General features: G+C 39.6%; 3 protein-coding genes across 6 annotated transcripts in view; 1 reads left to right on the forward strand and 2 right to left on the reverse strand.

The window, feature by feature from the left end:
- Positions 1–10145, forward strand: part of LOC108412136 (leucine-rich repeat-containing G-protein coupled receptor 6) — an 82354-nt gene extending 72209 nt beyond the window's left edge. The window contains exons 12-18 of one of the 2 annotated variants that reach the window (XM_017684048.2): positions 2249–2314; positions 2631–2702; positions 2942–3013; positions 3095–3241; positions 4181–4329; positions 7595–7675; positions 8018–10145. In XM_017684048.2, coding sequence (XP_017539537.1) covers positions 2249–2314; positions 2631–2702; positions 2942–3013; positions 3095–3241; positions 4181–4329; positions 7595–7675; positions 8018–9231 — 1801 coding nt within the window. In that variant the 3' untranslated portion in view covers positions 9232–10145. The remainder of the gene's footprint in view (positions 1–2248; positions 2315–2630; positions 2703–2941; positions 3014–3094; positions 3242–4180; positions 4330–7594; positions 7676–8017) is intronic. The other variant, XM_017684049.2, reaches the window with a different exon arrangement.
- Positions 10146–10286: 141 nt separating this feature from the next.
- Positions 10287–15163, reverse strand: ube2t (ubiquitin-conjugating enzyme E2T (putative)). Its single transcript, XM_017684053.1, has 7 exons — positions 15075–15163; positions 14614–14729; positions 14445–14514; positions 13705–13810; positions 12987–13085; positions 12799–12882; positions 10287–10517 (listed from the first exon to the last, which is right to left on the reverse strand). The coding sequence occupies exons 2-7, from the start codon at positions 14720–14722 to the stop codon at positions 10401–10403; spliced, it is 585 nt and encodes a 194-aa protein (XP_017539542.1). The 5' UTR covers positions 14723–14729; positions 15075–15163; the 3' UTR covers positions 10287–10400.
- A 2629-nt stretch (positions 15164–17792) lies between these two features.
- zgc:194242 (uncharacterized protein LOC100005854 homolog) lies at positions 17793–23861 on the reverse strand. 3 transcript variants are annotated; one of them, XM_017684055.2, is made up of 5 exons: positions 23806–23861; positions 23409–23611; positions 19645–19875; positions 18889–18974; positions 18084–18216 (listed from the first exon to the last, which is right to left on the reverse strand). In XM_017684055.2, exons 2-5 carry the CDS (start codon positions 23608–23610, stop codon positions 18208–18210), a joined length of 528 nt encoding a protein of 175 aa, XP_017539544.1. In that variant the 5' UTR covers position 23611; positions 23806–23861; the 3' UTR covers positions 18084–18207. The 3 variants fall into 3 exon arrangements, with proteins under 3 accessions (XP_017539543.1, XP_037396927.1, XP_017539544.1); XM_017684054.1 differs by lacking the exon at positions 18889–18974 and having other exon boundaries at positions 17793–18216; XM_037541030.1 differs by lacking the exon at positions 18889–18974 and having other exon boundaries at positions 17793–18216; positions 23409–23727.
- Between the last annotated feature and the right edge of the window lie 35 nt (positions 23862–23896).

The raw sequence follows: 23896 nt of genomic DNA on the forward strand, positions 1-23896 counted from the left end.
AATAACCTGTTAATCATGCTAAGGGTTCTTTGAGTGTTTATGGTTCTGTGTAGAACCATCATGTTTAAAATTGTAGGCTAGTGAGCCTAAAGGGACAGACATTGATCAATTTGGAGAGTTTGGACAGTTATTCTGACTGTTGAGAGTGTTGCTGTCAAATGAGGACAAGATCATGACTGCTGCTCAAAGCGTGTGGGAACAGCACCCCCTTAAGTTTGAAAATGCTGTATTCAGGCAAAAACCTGAAAAAAAAGGCGACAGTTTAACGTCTGAAGTTTTGGACTGCTCACCACCTGGCCAGACAGGTCTGGATGTTCAGGGTGTCAGTGGACTGTGTGGTAATGGTGGTGCCCACCTTCATTCTCACCTCGTACGGAAGAGCCGCTGGCCTGTAATCATTCAGAGTAGCTTATCTCAGACGTTGGAGCAACACAAAACATCCTCCAGACAGGACGCCACACACGTTTGGCTGATTGACTGTTGGAGTAGGGGGGGTGAGGGGTAGTGTGGGTGAGTGAGTGAATTGGGTTTTTCTCAGAACTTTATCTGTAAGCCTCTCTGTCACGACTGAGAAGTTTAATGGAAGTCCAGCCTCAGAATTCATGAAGAAAACGTATTAAAAAATCCAGAAGCAGAAGCCACACACACAGCGCTGTTTGTAGATTAATTAGAGCAGTGAGGAAAACTACACACTAATGGGTCTCTCTCTCTCTCTCAGTGTGTATGACAGTTCAGGCTGGATTGCTGCATCTGAGCTGTTGTATACTATTAATGAACCTGTTTTTTGCTCATGCTGATGTAATTTGTTGTGGTGCAGCTGTTACGGCGACACATCTGGCAGCTGCAGCATATTAAACAGAGATGCAGTGCTGCTGTCATATTTATGAGGAGAACGTGTAGCTGCGGCCGGACGTGTGATTTATGATCAAACACAGTAAAAACTGATCAGGACTTTACTTTGGGCTTATGTTCTTCCGGCTTCGTGTGGAAAACAAAGTGATAAAATAGATCAATAAAAGGAAGAAAGAAGTATATAAAAAGAAAAAGAAAGTCAAAGATTTTAAGCATCACTAACATTAGCTTATGATTCAGCTTGTGGTCTGATTGGTCGTTTAATTAGAAATACCTACTTTACATTGTGTCATTGTGTATTGTGTCACTTCAGTGACAGACTGAGGCTCAGCAGTTCACCAGCAACCCATATACCATTCATCAGTGGACAGAGACCACTGCAGTTAAAACATAAACATGTAATCAAAATAATGTTAAAATTATAAGTTACAGCTGCTATTACTGATGTACAAATAGTCAAACTAAAAGTGTGATGAACTGTAAGTCGTGAATACTGTAAAGCACCTCCTGCTATTTATCAGAGTGTCGCCGCTCCACAGTTTCCCCATTTCCCAAACGCTTCAGATGAGCGTGTTATGCCTCCTAATAAACAGACACACATTCAGCTCTGTCTCCTCATTATTAACCATCATTGTAATATTTTATCAACATTAACACATGAAGGTAATAAGAGGGTTGGTGGAGATCGAGTCTGCAGGATCTGAGATTTTTAAAACGCAGAGTTAGAAAAGAAAAACATCTCACAGTGAAAGCAAAAACAAAGTTTTACAATATAAATTAATTTAGAGTGAACTATGCTGCCTGACACAGCTGCCTAAAAACCATACAAAAGGAGGGTTGAACAGAAGTTAGGACACTGTTGGGCTTTATCCTAAAGTTAGGACAGTATTTAGGAGGTTTTAGTCTAGTTAGGCTGTTTGTGTAACACTGTTTTCTTTTCTGGAATTAATGATAAGACGAGGTTAGGAACTGATATCCTGTAATAGCTGTCCTAAATTCAGTCTGTACTGAAGTCATCATGGAGACTAAACAGACCAAAGTTGAGTGTTAAGACGTTTATGACGTTTATGGAGCCAGGTCTATGATAATCAGACAGTGTTACCAGTGAAAACCAGTAACAGCTGTTAGGTGTGAATCTCAGAGAACCGTGAATGTCAGACTGTTAGAAGCTCATAATGATGATCAGTTATCATGAATGAGTAACTGTAGTAACTTCAATGAAAAAAAAGGTTCTCCAAAAGTTCTTTAGTAGAGCATCAAAAATGGTTCTACAATTTTTATGATGTTATTGTAACAATAGCAGAACCCGTTTTTGGTGCCATTTAGAACCATATACAACAATTCTCCATCAATCTGAAGAACCATTTCACCATGTAATTGTGTGTTTTTTTTACAGTGAACTGTCCCACAATGCAGTAGAGGAGCTGCCCAGTTTTTTCCACTGCACCTCACTGCAAGAGATGTAAGTTTGGGCTTTTTTATTTAGTATTTAACATAAAACCTAGTTTTTCTCGTTTTCTCACAGTACGAACCCTCACCACCCCCACCCATCCATGTAAATAAATAACTTCAGTTCGATTGTGTATTAAGAAGTGTGTCTTTGTAGACATGTAACTTATTTACACTCAGAAAATCAACATATAGAGGTGCACAAACTTCTGCATATGATGTGTGAACCTGTGTGACTGTGTGTTGCTGAGGTAATAGCAGTGTTGGTTGCGTGTGTGTGTGTGTGTGTGTGTGTGTGTGTGTGTGTGTGTGTGTGTGTGTTTGTTCAGTGGACTCCAACACAATTTGATCAGAGGAATCGATATGAACACGTTCCAGCAGCTCAGCTCTCTGCGTTCACTGTGAGTTACACTCACATTTAATTATCACAAAACATGAAAATCTCTTTATTCAGATTAAACACATAAACTTGTCTGAGTCTATCATCTCTACCCACTCAGAATGGAGATAGATTAATTTCATAGTAGATACTGAATAATAAGCCTTAAGAGTAAAAATAGTAAAATGGAATTTTAACTGATCACAGGGTGATGGAGCTGCTGGAGGTGGAATTGATTCTTTATCTTTCTTGATGATTCAGGGATCTGAGCTGGAACAGAATCGAGACGATTCACCCTGATGCCTTCATATCACTGCAGTCACTCAGTAAACTGTGAGCACTCACTCATTCACTCACTCTGATTAAAGTGTACCAAACATTTAGAACTCAAACTTGATACATTGAGGGTTAAAGGATCTCTCTTTCTCTCTGCAGGGATCTGACTGGTAACCGGCTGAGTGCTCTGCCACTGGCTGGGCTGAGCAGCCTCACTCACCTCAAACTGAGAGGAAACATGGCTCTGTCCAGCTCCTTCACACATGAGGACTTCCCCAACATCAGGTCTCCATTCACTCATTCACCACTCACCAAAGAATCATTCACCAAATCTCCATTCACTCAATCACTCGTTAACCTTTCGTTCACTCAATCACTCATTGACTTTTCGTTCACTCACTCACTCATTGACTCCATTCACTCATTCATCATTCACTCACTGACTCTCCTGCTGTAAAAAGGTGGTGCTCCGTGCACTTCCCTAAATCAATCCCTTCCCTATCAATAACACTAAAGGTTTTCAGTGCTGTATAGTTTTCTAAGAACTTCAAACTGTCATATAGATGATGAACTCAGTAGAGCTGCTGGTCTCTGTGGTTTAAGGAGCATTTCGATATAACAGTATTATTTCCGTTAATGAATTTTTGGGGTTAATCTTTTTGACATTGGCCTGCTTCTAGCCAGAACAGGCGATTTAGAGCCCCTTTCTCTCGCCTGCACAATCTAAAAATAAAGAGACTGATATAAATATCTCCTTCACCCACAGCTCATGGGGATGGAAAACCTCAAGAAGCTGAGACTTTCTGGCTCTAACTTGTTGATTAGCGCCTGGAGAGCTGCTGAGGTTAAGAGGAAAGAATCCAAATGGTGTTATTCTCAGAAAAGCTCTGATTAAAGAATGAAAAAAACATGTGGTTAGAGTTGTGACCCAAATAAAATGGCATCCAAGCTGAATGTGTGAGTGTTCAGGGTTAAGAGTTTGCTCTCCTCAGGCCTGCTCATGTCAAAGCTTGAGACCTGCAATAGGTCTTTATCATTGAATGCCAAGAGCTATAAAGCTTTATTACTTGTTTAAGCATGTAAATCCTTATTTTATTCCCAGAAGTTCTTTATGAATCACCAGTTCTTTTGGCCTCAGAGACAGTTCTCCAATTAGACCAGCGTTTGTGTTCTCAGCTGCTGAAGCATTGTGTCTTCTCCTGAATGTCAACTGCTGTCCTGCAGGGTCATTGAGATGCCCCATGCCTATCAGTGTTGTGTGTTTGGAGTCTGCAACAGCTACAGAGCAGCCAACCAGTGGGAAGAAGTGATGGGCAATGAGGAGGACGAACTCCACAAGAGAACATTAGCCCTGTTCCCCGTCCAGACCGACTGTAAGTGCACAGCTTCATCAGCATTTCAATCTTTAGCTCAGATTCCTAAACTGGAGATGCCCTGATCAAATCACAGCTACTAGAACCTCACATGCTAGCATGTTTATCTGTGTTGAGTCAGAATGAGCGTCCACAATGCGTCCACAAATACAAGTTAAAATTCATGCACAGAAGAAACCATATATAAACAGGGTTCAGAAACGCCGCCGCCTCATTTAAGATGGACTGAGTTAAAGTGAAAAAGTGTCCTGTGCTCTGATGAATCAACATTTGAAATTCTTTTTGAAAATCATGGACCATCTGGCATGTTATCAGCACATTGTTCAAAGGCAAGCATCCACAATGGTATGGGGGGGCATTAGTGCACATGGCATGGGTGACGTGCACATCTGTGAAGGCACCATTAATTCTAAATGATATATACAGATTTTGGAGCAACATATGCTGCCATCCAGACGATGGAAGGCCTTGTTTCTTTCAGCAAGACAATGTCAAACCACATTCTGCATGTATTACAGCAGCATGGCTCTGTAGTAAAACAACCTGGGTGTTAAACTGACTTGCCTGCAGTCCCAACCTGTCCCCACTGAAGACATTTGGCACATTATTATATGACAAAGGAGACCCTGCTGAGCAGCCGAAATCCTGTATCAAGCAAAGGAAGAGTCTCCTCAGTTCCCAAACACTTATTGTTGTTAAAAGAAGAGGTGATGAAACACAGTGGTAAACATGCTCCTGTCCCAACTTTTTTAAAACCTGTTGTCAGCATCAAATTCAAAATGGGCATATATCTTTCAGCAAACAATACATTTCAAGTCAAGAGTCAAGTCAAGAGGCTTTTATTGTCATTCCATCTATGTACAAGTACACAGTAGAATGAAATTGCATTCCTCCAGGAACAACACGGTGCAACAAGGAACAAAAGTACAAAGTGCAAACATGCAGACATCATGTGCAAACAAAAAATTAAGCTAGAAACAATAAATGATAAATTAAACAGACATTAGACACAATAAACAGACAGGACAGTGCAGCACCAACACAGCACTTATTCTGGACATGAGGTAGTGGAATAAGGTGCAGAGATATTTAACATGCTGTGATCTGTGAGTGATGTAGTCAGATGACATACATAAACACAGCAATTACTGAGGTAGAAAAAAAAAAGTAAAACAGTGTAAACACTAAGTGTAGCAGCAATGATCCAGATAGTGCAAGTAGAGCATCAGAAGAGTTGTATGTGTGGAGTATGGGGTGGGGTAGCTCAGTCCTTGTGAGTTTAAGAACTTGATTGCTTTAGGAATAAAGCTGTTGCAGAGTCTGGCAGTGGTGGCACGGATGCTCCGGCAGCAGTGAAAAAAGTCAGTGTGAGGGATGGATCAGGTCATCCACAATGTTAGTGGCTTTCCGGATACAATGTGTGGTGTAGATGTCCATGATGGAGGGGAGAGAGACCCCGATGATCTTCTCAGCTGTCCTCACTGTACGCTGTAGGGTCTTGCGGTCTGAGGCAGTGCAATTCCCAAACCAGGCGATGATGCAGCTGCACAGGATGCTCTCCACAGTCCCCCTGTAGAACATGGTGAGGATGGGAGGGGGGAGATGAGCCTTCTTCAGTCTCCACAGGACGGGGGTAGGGGGTGGTCACCTCGCACTCTTCGGAAGTCATCAACCATCTCCTTAGTTTTATCAACATTCAGAGACAGGTTGTTGGCTCTGCACCAATCTGTTAGCCACTGCATCTCCTCTCTGTATGCTGACTCGTTGTTGTTTCTGATCAGACCTACCACAGTTGTGTCATCAGCGAACTTGATGATGTGATTTGAGCTGTACTTTGTGGTACAGTCGTGAGTCAGTACAGTGAACAGCAGTGGACTGAGCACACAGCCCTAAGGGGCACCGGTGCTCAGTGTGGTGGTGCTGGAGATGTTATTTCCTATCCTGACTAACAGGTCTCTCAGATAGGAAATTCAGGATCCATGTTGTCTTTGTACTATTTCCAATTAAATATAGGGGTCACATGATTTGCACATGATTGCACTTTATTTATTTACATTTTGCAGCATTCCACCTTTTTTGCAAGCAGGGTTGTAAAGAACTGTCACCCTCTAAAGGCGTTATTAATAAACATCAAATACACAAACGTCACTCTCAGCCACTTTAATAAAAAACATAAAATAAACAAATGTCACTCACTGCTGCCCTCCAAATGCGTTACTGCACCTGTTTCATTGGTTTCATGCTTTCTTCCATTGTTGATATGTAATCCATATATTTTGGGGAGCAAAATCACCAAAATATGATTAAAAAAAAAAAATTCCAAAGTAAGTTCCCTCCATCAGACTGCACCTCTGCATGTGTGTTACATCCACTATTATTAAAATATTAAAAGGCAATTTGGCAGAAAGCCCCTATTTACACCTAATAATACCTTTAATTCTTTACATCTTTAATTACACCTTAAATAATGATTACTTGCTAACTGCAGGTTTGTAATTAGATGCAGCTGTATTTTACAACATTTGACAACTTCTGATAAGGTTTCTAATTCTTGTGATGTAAATATGATATAAAATCATACAAAACACCAGAAAGTCCAGGATCAAGCTGACATTCCTGTAAACTGTGTTCATTCTTTATGTGAAAGGGAACTAAAAGAAAGCCTTTCTTGTAGCAATTTCTAACACTGTAATTCTGGGAACAGGTTGAGCGTCTTCGTCTATTTTTGTCTCCTCTACCTGTCTGTTCATCTTTAATTAGAACAGTAAAAACATGTCAGGGCTGTACAGTAACCGCAGGTACTCAAGAGATGAAATAAAAGCATGTCTTCTCTTCATGCATTCCACTGTAAGCAATCTGATCAGGTTTCTGACTTGAAAGGAGCTCAGTAATTATGCTTTACAGGGAATGAGAGTGAGATTGACGAGTTAAGATCTAAAAGCTCCATTTAGCCCTTTGAAAACGAAGAAAACAAAGTACGATTAGGGTTAACTGTTCTCCGAATGAGAAGGTAAAGTGAGTTTGAGAATTGCATGTGAGATTTACTGGATACACCCTGGAGCTGAAGCCTCTGGAAAGATTACAAAATCTGTTTCCATGTTGAAGTGATAATGTCAGATTCTTATTTATGTTTTCTTCTAGATGAAACACGTCTAGTTCATAGACAATCTCATCATCGTTTCATGCTTAAAAAGTTGTGACAAAAGTGTGGTGGTAGCTGAAGTACAGAAAGGCCTTCCAAGTCTTGTGGTGTTTTTATTTGCAGATGACCCTGATCTGGAGGAATTCCAGTTGGCCATTGAAGAGTCCAAACTCCAAACTAGCATCCAGTGCACCCCCATTCCAGGTACTCATGATAAAAATGTTCCCATGACTGAGCATGCTTTCATGAGAGAGTCATTTCTGTTACTTTAACACCAAACTGAGGCCATGCTGATTCCTTTTTCCTAGGAATGATTTAATCAGACAGAAGGTGAATTTGGGTTAAATTATATCTGACAAATGTTCTTTTTGCCTAGACGATTCAATTACCGTCTTGGTCTATTTCAAATGTGAAATTATTAAATTTGATCATCTATGTATATTCAGCAAGAGAAACGTGAAGGCAAAATTTTAAAGACAACTTCATGCATTTTGGCTGTTGCGAACATCAGTAATCTGAAATTATGCTGCTGTTCTGCTCCTGCAGGTCCCTTCAAGCCCTGTGATAACCTCTTCGATAGTTGGGTGGTACGTCTGGGCATGTGGCTCATTTCTCTGGTCTCTCTGCTGGGCAACATTCTCCTCATCCTGACCGTTTTCATCTCCCCAAGTTATCTCTCACCGGTCAAATTCATAATTGGCTTTATTAGTAGTGCAAACTTGCTCATGGGCCTCTGCTCGGGCACCCTGACAGCAGTGGATGCTCTGACTTTTGGGGAGTTTGCCATGTATGGGGCTCGTTGGGAAACAGGTGCTGGGTGCCGAGCGACAGGTTTTATCTCTGTCCTGGCCTCAGAGGCCTCCATCCTCCTCCTCACACTAGCAGCGGTGCAGTGCAGCATTTCTGTATCTTGTGTCCGAGCTTACGGAAAGTCTCCGTCTCATGGTAGCGTGAGGGTGGCCGCATTTGTGTGTTTGATTCTTTCCCTAGCAGCTGCCAGCCTCCCAATTGTTGGGGTTGGGGAATATGGAACAACACCACTCTGCCTGCCTTCACCTCTGCCTGAAGCCCAGCCATCCACCCTGGGCTTCATGGTGGCACTAATCATGATGAATTCTCTGTGCTTTTTGCTGATCACCACCACCTACATTAAGCTCTACTGGGACCTGATGAAGGGGAACTTCGACAGTGTCTGGGATTGTGCCATGATCAAGCACGTAGCCTGGCTGATTTTCACCAACTGTATTCTGTACTGCCCGGTGGCCTTCCTAACCTTCTCTTCCTTGATGGGACTCTTCCCAGTGAGCGAGGAAGTGGTCAAGTCTGTCCTTTTGGTGCTGCTTCCCCTTCCTGCCTGCATTAACCCCTTGCTATACCTCCTGTTTAACCCTCACTTCCGTGAGGACGCAAGACTCCTCTTGAACAGAGCTCGAATGGACCAGGACCAAACCCTCGACTCTTTCGGTTCGGTGGACACAGAGAAGAGTTCGTACGACTCAACACAGGCCCTGGTATCCTTTGCTTCAGAAGTAGACATGATGTTTGAGGGTTCAGAGTCAGGCAGTCAGCCCTCTGTGCCACTCATCCCGTGCGAACTGCAGACGATTGCTCCAAGAGAAAACATAAAAGAGAACATGGTTGGCTTGACAACATCAGGGGCTAAAGAGAAGGAGGAGGGCACAAGGAGCAAAAGGGTGGACGTTCAGAAAGGAAACACCACTTTCTTCACTGGGGTTTTCCACTCCTCATGCCATTTGTAAGTTTTGCTGCAAGATCTTCAGCTCTCAGGAACCTTCTGATTCTGAGAAAGACAGACAAGTTCTCACAGGACATAGTACCTAACCATCAGATAATGGACGATTCTCCTAAGAGGACGAGAACTAGAAAGAGAACTATTCCTAACACCACCAGCAACTCGTAGCATGGATACAAAGAAAGTTGCCTAATATAATACTGTGACATGATATACCAAGTCACAGGTTAATTTATATATCAATTACTCATAATTGTGTATAATCAACTGGCAGTGCAAAGTCACGTAAAAAACAGTGAGAAACTAAAACAGGGTGTTCGGCAGGGTGCAGGGAAGAAATGTGTCCAAATGTGCTCAATGTGAAAATGTTTTCTCTGGCACACCTGCTCATTATAGGTGTTTTGAATAACACTCATCCATAAAGTGATATCAACCATGTCAAACGCTCACTCCAATCATATACCATTCATTTCCAAGGCTGTATGTATTTCTGGCTCATAATTATAGCTCATTAAAGATTTGCACGTCCAAACTTGCTTTGTTTTTGTAGACAAGTTAAGATATTCTACAGGAAAGTAAACATTCACATTCAGCAGTGATCTAACTTGGAGTCAGTCGGTCAAAGCTTAAGGTGTAACAGGTTTATAGGCAGATTCATAAAGTCCTCATGATAAGATATAATCTTTGACATTTTTCATGTGTAAATGTTGTAAAAGAATAAGCCATGGAGTGGGCTTTGCTTAGGTTGTTATACAGCTTGGGGATCTTTTCAGAATTGTAAAGTAGCTAGCTATTATGTATAAACTATAACTACCTCTGAAACTAGCATGCTAATTTCTTTTTCTTTTTACCCAGAGTGCAGTTTGTTTCTGCTCTTTTTATATAAAATTTATATGAAAAATATAATTTTTATATTGAAATTTGAAGCCTAGTTTGCAAACCACATATATTTTGGATGTATATATTTTCATACTTCTGTATACGTGATAAAGAATGATTTAATAAAATGATTAGTTTCATATACGTCCTGCTGACTGCTGAACATCTTTTAAGCACACAGTGACCCTTTTTAATTCTGTAATTTTATTAAATGTTTTCAGCTTAAAACAAATTATGTACATACACAAACAGCAGATGACAATCTACAGCGATCAAACCAGACATTTATGAATTAAACTATAGACAAACTCTCTTCGGCTGCTCCAGATTCTCCTGAGCAGAAAGTGCTTCTCTCTTCCGTGAAGTTTTACTGCCTCCATCTTCAGGAACCTTCTGCTCTGCCTCCACATCGCCCTTCAAAACCAAGAGGAATGTGTAAACAGCAATGGCTGTGAAAATGGCAATGGTGCCCCCTGCTGAGCAACCACTGCTAAAATATAAAGAACATGCAAATAAACTGACCTGATAAATATGAAACTGTAGCTGGGCAATATCATATTTTTGCCATAGTGATAGTTCAAGATATTTTCTTGATGCACAATATTTATTTTTTTCAGACATCTGATCAGTTGGAACAGAAAAAAAAAAATAAAGTAGTGCTACATTTTTAAATTTCAAACTGTGAACACAGTAAAAAAAAAATTTTCAGAATTTGGCACTAAATCCAGTTAATCGGCATTAATTTTGCTCATTTTATAATGAAACATGCAGCTGGTGTCTACAAACACTGACAATTTACACAAAATGTTCAGAAAAGCAGATTCTACTGACATAATTTATCAGTAATGATATGTATATTGTCATACTTCCAGCCCTACATATTTGATAGACATATCAAATTTTGTGCTTAACATGTAATCGGAAGCCTATTTGTCATAAATATTCAACATTTGAACCTTTTCTGCAACTTAAATTTGGAGGAGTCTTTTTTTCAACATTCCTCAGAAGAACAAGAATTTTCTATAAAGTTTACTCTAGTTTAGTTTTCATTAAAGTTAACTAATTGCTGGACTTTTTAAAATGGCATTAACAAACTCTTCTCATATCAAGTCTACTAAATGATTTATTTAAAAAAACTGTAGAAAACTCAATTCTAAAGCAGTCAGACAGTTAATATTTAAGTAATAAATGTTGAGTAATACAATACAATAATTTGTTACACTTTTCTGAAATCTTAAATTATTTGAGTAAAATATCAGCTTGTTAATTTCCAACTTGCTCACAAAAATGTGTAATAATTCATACTATCATCACAGAATATTAACTGTGGAGTAGAAGTAAACAGTAGAAAGACACACAAGGCTGTTTATAAAGTTACACTCACAGCAGCATTAAAATAGTGCTTTTTTCCCTGCAATGAGTTCGGGTCACTGTACAAAAGTGAGTATAAACTGCAGATAAAGCTGAGAGGACTGAAACAGAGCAGATTTCCTCTTTGCTTTGTACCTAATAAATGAATGTTTTGAATTAACTTTAAAACCACTATGTTGAGGTGCATAAACAGTTATTCAGAACTCCCATCTGAATAGACAAGATGAATGTAAGAATGCATCAATCTGACCAATACAAAAGCAAATGGAATTTAAAAGAGAAATGAGACATAAGACCCAACATTCTCACGTGAGCAAAACTAGAACATATAGATGTCTGTAAAAGTTTGTGCACCTCTCGTCTACGCTCACCGGCCACTTTATTAGGTACACCTGGCTAGTAAAAGGTTGGACCTCCTTTTGCCTTCAGAACTGCCTTAATTCTTCGTGGCCCACTTTCAACAAGGTGTTGGAAACATTCTTCAGAGATTTTGGTTGGTTATTTGAGTTACTGTTGCCTTTCTATCATCTTGAACCAGTCTGCCCATTCTCCTGTGACCGCTCACATCAGCAAGGCATTTTCGTCCACACAACTCTTTTTCGGACCATTCTCTGAAAACCCTAGAGATGGTTGTGCGTGAAAATCCCAGTAGATCAGCAGTTTCTGAAATACTCAGACCAGCCCGTCTGGCACCAACAACCATGCCACGTTCAAAGTCACTTAAATTACCTTTCTTCCCCATTCTGATGCTCAGTTTGCACTTCAGCAAGTTATCTTGACCACCTCTACATGCCTAAATGCATTGAGTTGCGGCCACGTGATTGGCTGATTAGCTATTTGTGCAAGCAATTGAATTGATTGTACCTAATAAAGTGGCCGGTGAGTGTATATACACATTTTGTTGATTTTCTGAGTGTAAATAAGTTACACATCGTCTACAGAAACACACTTCTGCACACTTTAATACACAATTACTGTTTATTTACTGAGTTAAAACATACTGGGAGAAAAATAAACTGTGGCTTCTGCCAAAGTTATGACACATTTATGTAGCATCATAATATTTCAAAATGTTAAAATAGAAGTTGTGCAGTAAAATGTGTCAATTTTTGCTAAATTGTGTTCTCTGTATAGCATCTATCAACCAATTCTCACATATAGAAAATCAACAACATACAATTTGTTCAAAACTTTGCAAATAAGATGCATGTAAATAAGAGCACCAGCTAACTATATAACTGTAAATATGGAACAGTTCCAGTTCAACCCAGAAAAATATGCTGCTTTACTGTCAGCTAAAAACATAAGCAGAGCAAAATGTCACCTTGTTCTTCTGTGTTGCGTATTTTGATGTCCATTTTCGAGCCTTTTCCAAATAAACTGCTTTGTTGTATTTAAACTCAGAAGACTGAAACAAATAAAAGGGAAAATATACCAATTATAACCCAATGAAGACTGAATGACAGATTGCAGAAGAACTGGAATTCTAATGTAAAGAATGAAAATACTAACAATATCAGCCATCAGCGGGTCATCTGGGTTGGGTTCAGCCATAAGGAGCTGGATGGAGCTCAGCACAGTGGAGATATTCAGAGAAGGTCTCCAGGCGCCCTGATAAAGACTACGGTTAGACACTAATACTGAAGCAGAACAAACAGTCACAGTTTGAGCCGTTAAGAGTCTCAGGGTAAAACCTTAAAACAGGTAAACCTAAGTGTTATATTAAACATCCAGCAAAGCTTTAACAAAAATAAGGACATTAATATGTTAAGACATGAAAACTGCTGATCAAACCTATTAACCAGCTTGATTGACCGCTCTCTGTCTGTGACTCCTAACCTGCACCACACCACATACAGAACTAATATTCATTATCCAGCTTTTTTACAGGAAGGAGCAAGCCGGGAAGGAGCAAGTCCTGAGCTCCACTACCTAGGCCCCGCCGCTGGTTACACAGCGAGGCCGCTTCACTACACACCTCACGTTTTTTCCGAACATCATGTATATCAGTGCTTGCAGACACTGACCAACTGCACATTGACAAATTTAGTCCATTTAACTGGATTTAGTGCTGAATACTGAATTCATAAAAAAAAGTATAATAAATATTTAAAAAATAAAATAAATAATATTATTATTATTAAATTATAATAGTAAAAAAATGTGTTTCTCTGTTTCCCCGAGTGTCTGAATAGCCGACTTAGCGTTTTATAAGTGATAGTGTTCTTACCTTGGGTGGCATTTTTAGAGCATCCAGACAGATGCGTCCAGCTGTGTCAATGTTTGGGTGATAGATAGGTGTTAGGAAGCGAATCTGAGGAGGTTCGAATGGATATCTGCAAAACTCAACAATAAAGATTCATAAAATGTGATTAACAGGCAAGCTTATTTATATTACACGAAGGCAATTTAATGAGCTTCTTATACATAAAAAGCAAAAAAATAAATACATTCAAAAGGAAAAATAAACAGAAAGGGCTTAAGAGTAACTGAAGAGTCTCATTAACGTGACAATAGCTTAAAAACAATAAACCATCAACATCAGGAAGTACAAAGTACATTAAAACAATAAAAAATTAAGACAGAATTAAGAATTTCAGTTTTATTAAAATAACTTAAGAAGATAAACTGCAGAAAGAATGAAGTACAGGTTTTGCAGCTTGATGACAGAAATATGAAAAGAGCAATGTTTTTAACCTGAATTTAAAAATCTCTACATCTGGGGCTCATCTAAGGTTTTTAACAAGGAGTTCGTTAGATGACCATGAATGAGCTTTTCTAGGTCTTTTTGGGACACCAGACCTTTGATTCTGGTCTTTTTTTTTTACTGTGTGCATTTATGCAATATTTCAGGAATCAATAAACTAAAGTTTAATCAACATCATAATATGATGTCAATAATAATAACTTGTCAATAAACCATTTATAATTATTGGAAGGAAATCTATTGGCGTATATGAGGAGCTTCACCTGTCAGGTATTTTTATCTCCAGCTGGAAAACTCCACCTTCATACGGTGTGCTAGAACGTCCAATGATCTCTGTATGAGAGAGAGAACATAACAGCACTGATCAGCAGAGCAGTTAAAGCAGTGACTGAGCTGATGAACATGAATGTTTTTGTGTATTTGTGTACTAACGGGCCTGTATTTTATCCAGGTTCTCCTCACTGACGCTGCACTGGATTCCAGGAGGTGGTTCTGTGTTCAGAAGCTGAAGTTCTCGTTTTAACCGGCTCATTCTCTGCATCCTAATGCTAAATACAGTTACATAAACAACACCACTATACCGCCACTATAGACTCAAAAACAAAAGACAAAATTCTGTAATAGTTAAATAGTTAACAACGTGAATTCGCAAAGTGAAAAAAGAAAGTTTAATCAGTTAGTAAAACACAGATTTCTACTTATACCGCTCATTCACACGGATTTTTCGTTCCACCTTAAATGGTGCAGCAGCTACATTGCGGCGACAAAATTGTCAAAACGGTCATTCTTTCAGCGCCAAATCGCTGACTTTTACACTAAAATTGTCACGCAAACTCTTATTAAAGCTGAGTTTGAAGTTATTTTAATGTAATTTAGATTTTATTTCAGCTTACCCGTTTGTTTTTCCTTCTCTCGCTTAGTCTCCCGCTGAAACGTACAGCGTCATACGCACGTCCCCGCAGTGCATCACGGGAGTTTTAGTTCTCATATTATATACCCTTTTAAAAGGCAAAAACGTCATTAGGTATGTGATACGAAACACATTGTTTTGAAAGATGCCTCTTTGTTAGTAACAGACTCCGGTAAAATGATTTTGTGTGATAAAATGTGACACGGCTGGTTTCGATTAGTCTAAAGTGATGAACATTTGTGTAATTATACATTGGAGAGACAGTACTTATTTAAAAAAAAAAATAAATAAAATAAAATAAAATAAAATATATATATATATATATATATATATATATATATATATATATATATATATATATATGTATACACTGCTCAAAAAAATAAAGGGAACACTTAAACAACACAATATAACTGCAAGTAAATCAAACTTCTGTGAAATCAAACTGTCCACTTAGGAAGCAGCACTGATTGACAATCAATTTCACATGCTGTTGTGCAAATGGAATAGACAACAGGTGGAAATTATTGGCAATTAGCAAGACACACTCAATAGAGGTGAGGTGGGGACCACAGACCACTTCTCAGTTCCTATGCTTTCTGGCTGATGTTTTGGTCACTTTTGAATGTTGGTGGTGCTTTCACACTCGTGGTAGCATGAGACGGACTCTACAACCCACACAAGTGGCTCAGGTAGTGCAGCTTATCCAGGATGGCACATCAATGTGAGCTGTGGCAAGAAGGTTTGCTGTGTTCGTCAACGTAGTGTCCAGAGCCTGGAGGCGCTACCAGGAGACAGGCCAGTACACCACGTGAAGTGGAGGAGGCCGTAGGAGGGCAACAACCCAGCAGCAGGACCGCTACCTCCGCCTTTGTGCAAGGAGAAACAGGAGGAGCACTGCCAGAGCCCTGCAAAATTACCTCCAGCAGGTCACAAATGTGCATGTGTCTGCACAAACGGTTAGAAACTGACTCCATGAGGATGGTATGAGGGCCCGACATCCACAGATGGGGGTTGTGCTCACAGCCCAACACCGTACAGGACGCTTGGCATTTGCCAGAGAACACCAGGATTGGCAAATTCGCCACGGGTGCCCTGTGCTCTTCACAGAGGAAAGCAGGTTCACACTGAGCACATGTGACAGATGTGACAGAGTCTGGAGACGCAGTGGAGAGCGATCTGCTGCCTGCAACATCCTTCAGCATGACCGGTTTGGCAGTGGGTCAGTAATGGTGTGGGGTGGCATTTCTTTGGAGGGCCGCACAGCCCTCCATGTGCTCGCCAGAGGTAGCCTGACTGCCATTAGGTACCGAGATGAGATCCTCAGACCCCTTGTGAGACCATAAGCTGGTGCGGTTGGCCCTGGGTTCCTCCTAATGCAGGACAATGCTAGACCTCATGTGGAGTGTGTCAGCAGTTCCTGCAAGATAAGGGCATTGAAGCCATGGACTGGCCCGCCCGTTCCCCAGACCTGAATCCGATTGAGCACATCTGGGACATGATGTCTCGCTCCATCCACCAACGCCACTATGCACCACAGACTGTCCAGTTGGCGGATGCTTTAGTCCAGGTCTGGGAGGAGATCCCTCAGGAGACCATCCGCCACCTCATCAGGAGCATGCCCAGGCATTGTAGGGAGGTCATACAGGCACGTGGAGGCTACACACAATACTGAGCCTCATTTTGAGTTTTAAGGACATCACATCAAAGTTGGATCAGCCTGTAGTGTTTTTCCACTTTAATTTTGTGTGACTCCAAATTTTTGTGTGATTTTGTCAGCACATTCAACTTTGTACAGAACAAAGTATTCAATGAGAATATTCCATTCATTCAGATCTAGGATGTGTTATTTGAGTGTTCCCTTTATTTTTTTGAGCAGTGTATTTTGTCTTTTAAATAATAAACCAATTTTCCCACATCATTATTAAAGTTCTTTGCACATTTTCTCCTCTGCTTGTCACCTTTCTAATGTCCTGCCAGACATTTTATCAACACTTCTTAAATATTTTTTAGGAGCTGAATTGTCACTCATTGAGACTTATCTTTCTATTTCAAAGGTAAAACATCACAGTAAAACAAAGTGGTCAGAGTTGGTCAATTTGAAGTAGATTTGCCTTTTTTACAGAAAGTTCAGATGCTCATGCTCACGGTGCACATGGGGCTGTATATTGGGCCCCAGAAACCCAGGCCAGGCCACGCCCCTGCTATAATGATCAATTAATGTCATTTACTCTAATAACAAGTGAGCCGTCTTGAGCTTTATGGAAAACTAAAACTCAAATGGTGCAGCTGTGTACCTTAGACTGTGTTCTCCTCATTTTTGGATCCTTTTAGTCTGAAAATAGAACTCTAAAGCTCATAATTATCATGTGATAAAATTGACTCAGTTAAAGCAGCCCATACACAACTTCTGAGGGAGATTTTTGAGGTGGACGTTTGGTCCTATCACCACCACTGTGAACAATTCTGATCCTGTAGGTTTCTAGAACAGAGTGTTTTGAACCAGATGTGGTGTTTTACTGCAATTCTGTTTATTGTTTTGTTTATTTTCTTTATTTGTGTTTCTGAGCAGATCTGTACTTAAGCATGTGAGTGACTCAGTGAATGTTAGTTTCCGCTTTAAAACATCTGTGTGTTGTAAGATTTTGTAGTCGGCTCAGTCTAAAAATTAGCAGCATAAACTCAAAACAAAGTAAACAGGTGAAAATGAAAGCCCAATTTATAGCGAGCAGTACTGATAGACAGGGAGAGACAGAAGTGCTGAAGGAGCTACAGAAACAAAGAATCTAAGACTCTCTAATTTACAAACTTTCTCTAAAACCTTTTAATGATCAAAACTGCTCATCTGGGTGCAGCTAATCAGATTTAAGTTGTGGGTGTGTCCTATCAGATCAAAGGGCTGACTCTGTAGCTGAAGCTCTGAGGGTTTTATTTGGCAGCAGTGGCGTAAATTGCTTCATACTGAATCAGTTTGTGTTTTCTGTTCTCCATGCTGACGTTTATGAACCCAGCACTCTCCAGAGCCTCCATATATGCCTCTGGACGCCAGTTCTCTGCAGGCAGCATCTTCTTAGACACGAGTAAAGCCACTCGGTCCTGCCGGAGGGTTGTCACCATCAGCCCGTCTGATAACATCCAACAGAAACAAACATTTAATCCATAAATATGGAAAACAACAACAATAACAGTTTTAACAGTTTTAAAACTAATGGACCTGTCAGAAAGATCTTACCTCAACTCTATTATTCTTCAGGCAAACAGAAATCAAATTATTTTCAGTCAAGTAAAAGTTACAAATAATTGTTTATATCAAACTGCACTGTTTCAGAAACTGACATGTTTCTGTGATGAAGATCATCACCAAGTTAAGATTGTACTCTGCACAGTGGAAGTCATATTTCAACAATGCCACCGACTTCTCTGGGCTCAAGCTCATCTGAAACAGACTGATGCTCACTGGAAACGTGGTCTAACAAGTCAACATTTCAGACTGTTTATGGAAATAATGGACGTTGTGTTCTTCAGGCCAAAGTAGAAAAGGACCATTCAGATTTTAACTAGTGTAGAGTTCTAAATCCTGCGCCTGTCATGGAGTGGGGTGGGGGGTGTATACTGGGTAACTGACACATCTGTGCTCCAATAACACTGAATACATTTTGGAGCAACATATTCTACCATTTAGATGCTGTCTTTTTCAGGGAAGTCCATGTTTATTTCAATATGACACACTAAGAAACATTCAGCACATGTTAAGGCAACATGGCTGTGTAATCAGAGAGTGCAAGTGATAGACTGACCTGCATGCAGTCCAGAACTGTCTCACACTGATTGCATCTGATTAAGGTCAAAATGCAGCAATGAAGGCCAGTTCTGCAACTGAAAGCTTGTAGAAGAGTCATAACATGTTTATCTTTCTAAACTGGATCAGTTTGTGTTTTCAGTCCACAAAAGGGTATTAAGTGGTGTTAGAGCTAATATAACACAGTGTAAACACGCTACTGTTTCAACTTTTTTGGATTGTGGTACAAGCACCAAATTTGGATTTACCAAAAAAAAAAAAAAAAACAACCAAAGTTTATGTAAAACACATTTTACATTATTTTTGCATAATTTTCAATTTAACACAAGTGATACATTATTCACTAATTACTGCTTTCTGATTTTATCTGTATTACACACACTGTCCTAATGTTTTTGGAATAGTATTTGTAGTTAAACCACTGTTCTATTACTGATGAACACAGAGATTCAACACTGCTAAAGATCTAGATCAGTGGTCTCCAGCTCTTGTTGTGGAGATCTACGTTCTGTCAGATTCTGCTTCCAACCACAATCTGCCAAACATGCTCCAGCTAATCAACCTCTTCCCAAGTTCCTGGTTGGCTGGATCAGATGTATTAGAGTTTAGTAAGGGGATGAGGCAGTTTATGGAATATAGTTTGGAAGTAAACTTTGCAGGAAGGTAGATCTCCAGGCCCAGAGCTGGAGACCACAGACTTAACGACTGTACATTATAGCAAAGTGCACCAGTGAACTGTGAAGAAGAGCTTCACCTGGTTTCATGACACGGTGTATCTCTGCGGCTCCTCTCTTCAGATCAGGCCAGAAGTAGTAGCAGTTGCAGTGGAATACTTTATCCACAATGTTATCATCTATGGGCATCTTTGCAACATCACCGAGGAACAACTTCACTTTACTAGTAGAGATCTGCTCCTTCATCAGCTCTGAGGCCATACGGTGCATATACTCAGAGTAATCCACCCCCAGCAGCCTCCCCTGCGGCCCTGCACTTACCACAATGCAATATAACACAATAAAGTACAATATAATGTAACATAATATATTGTGAATATGATGGTGAACCACAAACAGCCCTCCAAAACACATCAGCTAAAATAATTCTAAAAAATAAAATAATATTTTTTGTTCTCTTTAACTGTCTGTGGATTCTTATTCACCAGCTTATATTATTGTCAACTTCTTTTGATCCGCCTTTGATCTGCATCTGATTCAGTCTCCCCCCAAATTCATGTTCTCTTTCAGGTTCTTGCACTGTAACTGCAGCACTATTTTAGGTGAAATGGAAAATTCCACCTTAAATGGAACCAGCATAGAGATATGCTGTGTTAAATGCTGCTTGCTGTTTCCAGGACAGCCCTCTGTTTTCACACATGTGCAGACTGAGAGAAATGAAAGAAAGTAAGGATTTACATGTATCAGATTTCTTATTTAGATGTAAAACCTTAATCTGATCTAAGAAATCAGAGTGTGCTGTTTACACGATCACTTCAAAATCAAATAACTGCAGAAATATGATAATGATTGGATTCTTAAGTGCATGTAAACACACTCACTGTTTCTCAATGCTGGTCGTGGAGGCCTACTGTCCTGCACATTTTAGCACCTTCTCTACTTTAACACACCCACTTTAACCCAATGCTGGGCTGTTAATGAGCTGATTAGGTGGATTGGGAGCTGGAGAACACTAAAGAGAGCAGAGTAGTGGCCTTCAGGACCAGTGCTGAGAAACAGTGCCCTACATAATCATCTAGAAGCACAAACAGTTTAGAGGTAAAGGCTTTTACCTTACAGAAACATCCAATTCTGTTTCTCCTAACAAATGTGGCTGAGAGAAGTTCCATAATGATCAATATGCATGTGGATGAAATATATAATCATATTAATTTACAATATGGTAGTGTTAGTTACTTTGAAGTTAAATTACAGACAAGTAAAAGCCCTAAATCTGTTATTCCTCCCAAACACAATAATACAGCTAAATAAGCTCCATAATGGACATCATACATGCTGATGGAATATCTAATGATAATAATCAGTGCTACACTCTAAAAAGATGGTTCTCCAAGGGTTGTTCAGTAAAGAAAGGAACCCTTTGCATGATTAAATGGTGGTTTATGTTGTGAAATGGTTCTTCAGATTGATGGAGAATGTGTTTTTGAAAAGGGGTCTATATAGCACCCTAAAGGGTTCTGCTATTGTTGCGATGTCAAGCTTGTTACTATAGAAGAACCCTTTTTGGTACTATGTAGAACCAAAAAAGATTTCAAAAAAGATTAATGTTCTAGAATATTTCTAGAGTAACATCAATTTTTTGGACAAAATCTCTGGTCATTTAAAACATTTATAAACTTGGATTATTACTCTGAGACCAAGACAAGGCCAGGCTTTTTACTGCTAATGCTGCCCATAACTAAACACTGTTCTGAGTTCCAAAACATCTGCTGGTGTATATCAACTTAATATGACTATATAATTCATCCACACCCCTTATGACAAAGGACCATTAGAAAAAGGAAATTAGAACCATTAGGATTAGAACCAATGGGAATTGGCTTAATGGAACACTAGTTTCCTGTAGAACACCGTTAGATCCCATTAGGAGACTATCAAATACATCAATAATCAGCCTCAGAACACCTGTTTAAACATCAGAGTCTTTTACATGGTGACACTTAACACCATTAGGACCTATCAGATATCATCAGGAACCAGCAGAAACCTTTAATGGTTTCTGTGATTTTTTTCAGCAGAGATATTTAGTGTGTATCTAAAAACAGTGTTATCAATGGATCCAATAAAAATGCGTTTGTGTCAGTCAGTAAAGCAGTGTTTATTATGAGTCTATTCATTCTTAATCAGAAACTAATCATGCTGTTCTACTTATTATTTATCATTTATTATTCCAATCAATCAATCAATCAATCAACCAACCTTTATTTAAAACCAGGCTACACTGAGGGAGCCCCTCATTTACAGAGTAGGGTTTTATTCCTGTACATGTAATGTAAGTGTACACATAACCCCCCACCAAATTAAGGGTAAGTTAACTGAGCTATATGTCTTCCATTAGTTTATTTAGCCCACATCACCTGTAGTTCATGTAATATTTACTACGTGAATACCTATATGCGTTTAAACCAAAGTAATGTTAGTGCAACTGGCTTCAACCTGCTGGAGTGAAACTGTTGGCGTGAAACCGTGACAGTAATCCAATCAATGCAAATGCACTTGAGTAATCAGAAATTTAAAAAACTCCAGGTCAGACAGTAATTGGATTTCTCCTTTAAAACCGACCAATATACTCAAAGAATTTTTTTTAAAACATCACATCACTTTATTTGCAAATGTGAACATACATCATCTAGAAGATGAAGAATATTTAATTCCTTAATTTCGTCAAGGATGTAGTCGCTTTCAAAAAGTAAAGATTAAATTCTGAGTAAGAATTTACTTGCTTTGAGAAATCTGATTACTGAGCTAAAATCCAGCTCTCTTTATCAGATTTCTTAATTAGATTTCTAGATCACAGTGTGGTATTCACATGACCATTTGAATAATCAGATAACTGCAAAAAAATCTGATTATGATCACATTATTGAGTGGATATCAATGTGGTAGTTTAATTACAGATTAAATAAGTTTAAAATAAAACCATAATGAAATAAATGAAGAGATGTAAAGAAATAATTTGGCAATAATAAAATAAATAAAAGGAATAATAAAAGTGAAACAATAGCCAAAACATACCAACATTTAATTAAAAGTAAAAAAAAGTGAAAAGTTTTATGTTGTTTGATGACTGAGATTTAGTGAATTATACTATTTTATATGTGAATAAACAGTAAATGGTAAAAAGTCATGTTGCTGCTGTTTGGAGTGCTGAAAAAGGACCATTAAAAAGCATTCGGATAATGGTTGCTTTCTAATAAGGATTGGCTAATTTCCTGTAGAACACCTTTAGACGTTTAGATTAGGAGACCACCAAATGCGTTTAGAATCAGCCACTGGCCACCTGTTAAACCATTAGGATCCTTTACACTGTGATATCAACCCATTAAAAAGTCAAAGCACATTACAAACCCATCAGAAACACAACAGACACAGCGCTGCTGGTCCCTGATTGGGTAAACACTCACAGTCGTACCAACTTGGTTTGGACCTTTTCGCTCTCCGTACATCCAGCGCTGCTCGGTGTGGTTTCTGTTCGTTGAACGTGCGCACGAGAACCTGACGTGTATAAGGGAGCATGAATTTGCGGGGAACTGAACGGGACGCAACATCGGTCCACCTTAAGAGGTGTAACAGTTACATTCTGGTGACTCCAAGAGTGCCACCCAGAGCCACCTTAACTTTTGAGGCTCCAGAGTGTGCTTGCAGCCCTATTTAAGGTGGAACGGAGGATTGTAGTGAGAAGTGACTTTCAGTTTAGTGTAAGTTTTAATAAACAACATTATGAACAATAACGGTTGTGCAGCTGGTGTTTATTATAATCTGAGTGCGTCTCGCGCAGCCGTACCGGTCAGCCTGTGGAGCGCGTGCTGCAGGCCGAGCCCCGGCCCGTGTCCGAGCTCCAGCACCGTCTCATCAGGCTGCAGGTCGCAGAGCTTCACCGCGTTCTCCTCCAGCAGGTGGTTGTGGAGTTTGAAGAACTTGCTCACCAGCCAGCCGGAGACGGACTGAGTGGGCCGAGCGAGCTGCTGACCGAACCGGAGCAGCATACTACAGGACAGGATTGGAGTAGGGGTCAACGAGGAAGATATTGGAAGAGATCAGTAATAAACGTCCCAATGATCCTTCTTAATCTAACTTTCTACCAACTAATGAGCGCTGACCATCTGAAAGATCAAAGGAAGTGAGGTTCTAATCAGTCGAACAATAAATAAATATAATCAAGTGTAAAACAATCTGTTTACCTGAGTTTGGTCACTTAGGCAGGAAACCAGATTCTCGTCTGACCAGAAGAGGCGGTCTTCCTGCTTTTAACCCCTAATTTTATCACAAATC

This window comes from Pygocentrus nattereri, chromosome 9 (genome assembly GCF_015220715.1).
Source record: "Pygocentrus nattereri isolate fPygNat1 chromosome 9, fPygNat1.pri, whole genome shotgun sequence".
NCBI classification, from domain to species: domain Eukaryota; kingdom Metazoa; phylum Chordata; class Actinopteri; order Characiformes; family Serrasalmidae; genus Pygocentrus; species Pygocentrus nattereri.